Raw genomic sequence first — 6,829 nt, 5'->3', positions numbered from 1 at the left:
AAAAAATTCAAAATATAACATATAAGAAAAAATCTAATTTTTTATTATATGTTTAATGTGATTGTTTATTTTTTTTAATAATATAAATTTAAACAAAAATAAAGAAGGATGCAAAAATTGTTATCAAATCTTTATTATTCATAATCATTAATTGCCATATATATGTAAATCATATTAGGTAATTCCGTAGCTTTTATTTAAGGAAATAATACACACTTCCTATATTTTAGGTTAATATAATGTTCTCTAGTGTTATATAATTATGAAATAATGTGACACCATTAGATTAAACTATATTTTATATTAGATGCTCTAGAATTCTTTGAAATGGAATTTAGAAAGCATTTAGAGTGCCACCTAGGATTTGGAGTTTTTTTTAATTAATACAAAATTAAAGTTCTAATTTTTCAAATGCTTCTCAATTAATATATAGGGTATTGTAAATTAGTAATGTTATTTAAAATATAGACATGCATTGTTTCATGAACAAAATGTTTGAAATAGCGATTTGCAAGTGCCGCAAATAAAACAAACAACACTCTTCTCATGAACAACGTTACAAATTAGGACCGGTTTTGGGCAAAGCCTAACGAAACATTACCTTTAAGCTTCTAAAATTTTTGAAAAAATTACATAAAAAAAGTTTTTAAATCCTCAAATTTACCAAAAACTTTTTTTTAGATGAAATCTTTAATAAATCACCTGCGGTCCCCTAAATTTGAGGACCGGCCCTAACATCAACATTCAAACGAATAGTGCCTAATATGTTGATTCAAAATTCACCTTTTCACATCAACAAGGACACGCACTGCCTAAATGTTTGATTCAAAATTCACCTTTTCACATATCTATTATGTGGCGTTGAAAAATCTGAATTTTGCCCCTCAAAAAAGAAGAGAAACCTGAATTAAGCCCAGTTTAGGACCGGTTAAGGCCCACTTAAGGCCCAAGAAGCCTCACCCTGCTCACGATTACTCTTTAAATATCTTTATCTCAGCCGAGGAATCAGAATCAGTCCTTTGATCATTTCCATCTCCGCGATGACGACTCTCCCTAAGTGACCGGAGATCTCTCTCCCCGTCGGCACAAACCATGCCTTTACCAATCTTCTCCTCACGCCTACAGTCCTCCTCCTCATCATCATCATCATCGCGACCTTATCTCCCTCGCCCCAAGCCACGAATCGACCCAACCCTAACCCTAATCCCCGGCCTATCAAACGACGTCGCTCGGCTCATCCTCTCCTTCGTCCCTTACCCCCACATCCCCCGCCTCAAATCCACCTCCAAATCCTGGTACGCCTTCCTCTCCTCCAAAACCCTAATCTCCCTCCGCCGCCGCGACGACAACCGCCACCGCCTCTCGCACCTCCTCTGCGTCTTCCCCCAGGATCCCTCCATCTCTCCTCCGTTCCTCTTCGATCCGATCACTCTCTCCTGGAGATCCCTCCCCTTGATGCCGTGCAACCCCCACGTGTACGGCCTCTGCAACTTCGTCGCCGTCGGGGTGGGATCGGATCTCTACGTCCTCGGCGGCTCGGCGTTCGATACGAGGTCGTACCCTCTCGATCGGCCTTTGCCGAGTTCGTCAGTTTTCCGCTACAGCTTCGTGAAGATGGCCTGGGAGCGGTTGGCTCCCATGCTGTCTCCACGTGGCAGCTTCGCCTGCGCTGCGATTGGTGGAGATAGGATTGTTGTTGCGGGGGGAGGTTCGCGGCACTCGCTGTTTGGCGCTGCTGGGAGTAGGATGAGTTCGGTTGAGGTGTATGACGTGGAGAGAGATGAGTGGAGGGAGATGGATGAGTTGCCTAGGTTTAGAGCTGGCTGTGTCGGGTTTGTTGTTGGTGGAGAGGAGAGAGAGTTTTGGGTGATGGGTGGATATTGTGGGTCAAGGACTGTTTCCGGAGTTCTACCCGTTGATGAGTACTGTAAAGACGCGGTGGTGATGAATCTCGACGGTGGTGAGATTGAGAAGTGGCGTTTGGTTGGAGATATGTGGGGAGAGGGAGAGAGTCCCAAGCTGGGGAAGATTGTTGCTGTGGAGTCTGTGTTTTACATGTTGGATAGGGAGTGGATTCTTAGGTACGAGATGGGTTCGAATCGTTGGGTGAAGGAGTCGAGCGTGCCGAAGAAAGCTCATTTTGATAAACCGGTTGGGTTCGTTGCGGTGAATGGGGAGTTGCATGTTATGATTCTATTGGATGGGTATAATCTGATGGATACTAGACAGAGGAGCAATGCTGGTTGTTTGATGATTCATGTGTATGATCCCAAGAAGAGGACTTGGAGGTCTGTTGTTGCTAAGCTGCCGTTTAATCACCAGCTTGATTTCAGGACCACGGTTATGTGCACCATCAGATTGTAGCATCACATCATCTGGAAGAATAAATAGTTGGTGTTCATGGTGTGAGCTCTGATTCTGAACAGTTCAGTTAGTATTACTGTGTCGTTTGTTTTACCTTTACGTTGTCTGTACAGGTTGAAAAAAAAAGAATGAAGTTTGGGTATTATGTTATATTGTAAATACAGATATTTTTACACTATGGATTTACTACCAACCAATGAAGGATTTGGTCATTGTCTTCTCTGTCAGTTACCGTCTAGAACATGGAGTGGATGATGATCGTATAAAAGTTTAGGTGAAGAGTTCTTCTTCTTCTATTAGTTAGTTGTCTTCATTTACTATCCAAATCCTGACTCTGTGAATCTCTTTTTGACACTCAGTCATCACAACAGGTTCTGTAATAAAGGTTTTACCATAAAAGAGAAGACAGTTTTCTGCTGCTTCCGTCCATAGGCAAAGGTGGTCATGGAGCAATACAAGACAGTCTCTTACCATTAAATTATTGTCGTAGCATGGTGTGATTGTTTGTGCTACGAACCAGACGTTTTACCTATTAGTAGATATAATAGTATTCTAAGTCATTTGCCAAATTTGCACTGGTATTTATATATATACTCCGTACACCAATCGGATTGAGATAATATGTTTATAATCACAATTCATATCATATGTTGTGTGACAATGGGTTCGAAGTTGCTAATTTTGAGTCAAAATCAAAAGATAAAAATAAAACCTTGATTATCTTAATATATAATCTGAATTTAGTAATTGAGTATATAGCAATCAATCAATGATTTGGAAGAGTGACCACAACACTTGCTCTATTGTACAAAGTCAAACGTGGCAAACACAGCTCTGCACGCTCCATCAAGACACACGTCGACGACACAAAACCGTATCCGCTCAAATTCGTCGAAAAAGGCAAAAACTTTTTTAACTCCGACAACTTGAGTTAAAGAGAAGAAGAGACCAGCGATCCTTTTTGCGAGAACCGTTACGAGTCCTCCTCCTTCGTACAGGTAAATCAATCAATCAATCATTTCAATCGAATTCGCGATCAGGTTTCCCAAAAACGATCCTGTTTCTGGGGTTTCTCTCGATGTCTCTGGTGATTTTATTTAGATAAAGACAACAACTTTGATTGATTTTGGAACTTGGGTTTTGTTTTTTGGCAGGTGAATTGGTGGTACGAGCGAATGTTCGATGGTGGTTGTCTCCTATAATGTTTTCAGGACCAAGTGATTCTGATACTGATGAAATGGGTTATGCAATGAGTAGACTCGAGATTGAATCCGATCTATGCGACGCTGGAAAGGGCTATTACGGTGTTGGTAGTAGTCACAGATCGAGTGAGCGTTTGGGTGATTTAGACAATGAGATCAGCCAAGTCACTAAGCTGAAGTCTTGTCCTCATGAACGGTTTAGCCGTCAAGTCCCCGGGAGGCATCAGTTGCCTGTTCCCACTGTGAAGATGTTGGCTGGTCGTGAGAGTAACTTCTCTGGAAGAGGAGGAAGGTTTTCTTCAGCTGATCGTTGTCATATCTTGAGTAGGTATTTGCCTGTTAAGGGTCCTTGGCTTGTGGATCAGATGGACAGCCGAGCTTATGTCTCTCAGTTTTCAACTGATGGGTCTCTCTTCATTGCTGGCTTTCAGGTATATTAAGTAACATGTCTCATCTCTAGTCTTGTGTTATGGAAATGTCTTGGCTTTGTCTGTTTGCAAAGTTAATTTTTTGGATTGTTTTACTTTCAGGGAAGCCATATTCGGATTTACAATGTAGAGAAAGGTTGGAAAGTTCAAAAGGATATTCTTGCAAAGAGCTTGCGTTGGACTGTTACTGATACCTCTCTGTCCCCTGATCAGCGAAACCTGGTGAGTTTTTTTGGATCTTTCAGTAACTAGTTGTTCATGTTTGATGTGAAAAGGTTTCATATGATTTTGAACTTTTTTTATCATATTATTCCATCCATTTTACAACAAGTGTCGTTTAAGATTTTTGCACATAAAATACGAAAACTAGTAGATTTTTTCTGTTTTACCCTTGTTTAATACACTAATTTGTTTAATTTTTTGTTAATTAATGAACTAAAATAAAGGTAAAAGCTGGGAGTTATTTAATAATGCATTGAAAATGTAAAACCACACTTATAATAAAATAAAAAAATTAGAAACTAAAACAACACTTAATACGAAACAGAGAGAGTATTTTATAGTGAATTAGTGATGCAGGGAAAGTAGTTTTGTCTAGTCTTCATAGTCTCTGGTTTTTATATCAAATCTTTCTTCTTATCGTCCAAAGAAAGGAATAATGAATCTTTTTTTTTTTTTTTCATTTTTGGAGGTTTATGCAAGCATGTCACCTATTGTTCACATAGTCGATGTTGGATCTGGTACAACCGAGTCTCACGCAAATGTCACGGTATGAACCCACACCACTTTGTTAGTAAGAAGAACAGGATATTATAATGAGATGATATCTCAGCAGCTTCTTAATGGTGTTTAATTAAGCTTCTGAGGTGTTTGTCTTTTACCAGGAGATCCATGATGGATTAGACTTCTCTTCTGAAGAAGATGGAGGCTACTCTTTTGGGATATTCTCTGTGAAATTTTCAACAGATGGACGAGAACTCGTTGCTGGTAGCAGTGATGATTCCATTTACGTTTATGATCTTGAAGCAAACCGAGTCTCACTCCGGACTGTTGCACACACGGTAATAAATCATTTCTCATTTGCTTTCCAGAGAAAGTTCCTTCCAATACCGATAATAGTATATTCTCCATTGCTGCCTGCAGTCTGATGTGAACACTGTGTGTTTCGCCGATGAAAGTGGACACCTGATTCTCTCTGGAGGTGATGATAATCTCTGCAAGGTAAAGTTACAATCATTTGTTTCGTCTTCTTGAAGGATCTTGTTGAGGATTCATCTGCATCAACAGGTTTGGGATAGGCGTTGTTTCATTGGGAGAGATAAGCCAACTGGTGTTCTGGTGGGACACCTAGAAGGTGTTACATTTATCGATAGCCGCGGAGATGGTCGCTATTTCATATCAAATGGGAAAGACCAAACCATCAAGCTATGGGATATTAGAAAAATGTCCTCAACTGTACCTGCAAGGTAACACCAATCTTGTTTATGGTTGATGATTTGTGGCAAGTGATTAGTTAGAATGAAGTTGAATTTGTTGTTATTTATTCTTATAACAGGAATGAGGTGCACAGAAACTATGAATGGGATTACAGATGGATGGATTACCCTTCGGAGGCAAGAGATCTAAAGCACCCTTATGATCAGTCTGTGTCTACATATAAGGGTCACTCAGTGTTGCGTACTCTCATCCGTTGCTACTTCTCTCCAGCTCATAGGTCAGTAGTCTTCTCAAGCTCAATAATGTACTCTAGGTTCTTGTCTCTGATTCTTTTTTATTTTTTTACAGTACTGGTCAAAAGTACATATACACAGGATCCAACGACAGTTCTGTCTACATATATGACTTGGTAATAGCCTTATCCTCCTCATAAACACATTCTAAGAGATAATCCTTATTGACCAATCTTGGAATCTATGTATGTGTTCTTAGGAAAGTGGAGATAAAGCGGCGGTGTTAAAGCACCATAGCTCACCTGTGAGAGACTGTAACTGGCATCCGCATTATCCGACGCTTATAAGCTCGTCGTGGGACGGAGATCTTGTGAAATGGGAGTTTCCTGGGAGCGGTGAGGCGCCGATCATGAGCAAGAAGAGGGTCCGAAGGAGACATTTCTACTACTGAGCCAATCTACTACATCTACTACACATACACATATATGGTATCTGTAAGTTTATATATAAAATGTAGAGAAGGTGATGAATGATATAAAACACAAGTGAGAATCATCGAATAAGGCTTTTAAAGGTAAAAGAAGGCTATGTTATGGTGTATGTTGTTGTGATAAAAATAAATAAACTATTCTCTTCTCCAACCATTTTTAAAAGGTTATTTATATATGTGTGTGTTTGTGATGGATTTTTGTAATATAAGTAAACTGAATAATAGGATTATTGAAATGAGAAACGAGCTTTGCAAGTTCAGCTGTTGATCTCTATCTCATAGTGATATCGATCACCATCTATGATCTCACGATGATCGTTCCGAGACTCATAGAGATGCAATATATAGTACATTTTTCCAGTCTAAAGATTCAAATCTGCTATCAACTATGAATTTGATTGAGCTCTATTTCTATGCTACATCTCTTTTCTTATTGGGAATTTTCAAAGACATTCCAAACTTTTACATATGTATAATCTCTGAGGCGTAAATAGAAATAGTTGTTCTTTTTTTTGTTTGTATTCACTGCGACTTTAAATTCTTGTTAGAACGTTTGCATCATGATCAACCAAAGTGGGGACTGATTTCGAAAGTAAAAAAGGTTTGTTCTGATTATAATATATGGAAATTTGTAAACCTTTTTTACAATTAGTAAACTAATCATTGTGATTGTGT

The 6,829-nt window shown here is 39.1% G+C and overlaps 2 protein-coding genes across 2 annotated transcripts; both read left to right on the top strand.

Moving 5' to 3' along the window:
• The first annotated feature begins 1,014 nt into the window (after positions 1-1,014).
• On the top strand, positions 1,015-2,924 carry LOC106318161 (F-box/kelch-repeat protein OR23). Its single transcript, XM_013756030.1, has 3 exons — positions 1,015-2,403; positions 2,529-2,638; positions 2,724-2,924. The coding sequence occupies exon 1, from the start codon at positions 1,093-1,095 to the stop codon at positions 2,362-2,364; it is 1,272 nt and encodes a 423-aa protein (XP_013611484.1). The 5' UTR covers positions 1,015-1,092; the 3' UTR covers positions 2,365-2,403; positions 2,529-2,638; positions 2,724-2,924.
• Positions 2,925-3,141: 217 nt separating this feature from the next.
• On the top strand, positions 3,142-6,308 carry LOC106318160 (LEC14B protein). Its single transcript, XM_013756029.1, has 10 exons — positions 3,142-3,362; positions 3,519-3,997; positions 4,097-4,216; positions 4,686-4,763; positions 4,879-5,055; positions 5,138-5,215; positions 5,282-5,460; positions 5,550-5,708; positions 5,780-5,840; positions 5,924-6,308. Exons 2-10 carry the CDS (start codon positions 3,566-3,568, stop codon positions 6,113-6,115), a joined length of 1,476 nt encoding a protein of 491 aa, XP_013611483.1. The 5' UTR covers positions 3,142-3,362; positions 3,519-3,565; the 3' UTR covers positions 6,116-6,308.
• Positions 6,309-6,829: the final 521 nt, after the last annotated feature.

The sequence above is a fragment of the Brassica oleracea genome, chromosome C9 (genome assembly GCF_000695525.1).
Source record: "Brassica oleracea var. oleracea cultivar TO1000 chromosome C9, BOL, whole genome shotgun sequence".
Classification (NCBI taxonomy): domain Eukaryota; kingdom Viridiplantae; phylum Streptophyta; class Magnoliopsida; order Brassicales; family Brassicaceae; genus Brassica; species Brassica oleracea.
This window is presented reverse-complemented; position numbering and strand designations above follow the sequence as displayed.

Excerpts from the sequence above, each read along its gene's own strand:
- LOC106318161 (XM_013756030.1), top strand. The coding sequence starts at position 1,093 with ATGCCTTTACCAATCTTCTCCTCACGCCTACAGTCCTCCTCCTCATCA.
- LOC106318160 (XM_013756029.1), top strand. The coding sequence starts at position 3,566 with ATGTTTTCAGGACCAAGTGATTCTGATACTGATGAAATGGGTTATGCA. Across the intron at positions 5,709-5,779 it reads TACTTCTCTCCAGCTCATAG|TACTGGTCAAAAGTACATAT; the intron begins GTCAGTAGTCTT and ends ATTTTTTTACAG. Across the intron at positions 5,841-5,923 it reads CTGTCTACATATATGACTTG|GAAAGTGGAGATAAAGCGGC; the intron begins GTAATAGCCTTA and ends ATGTGTTCTTAG.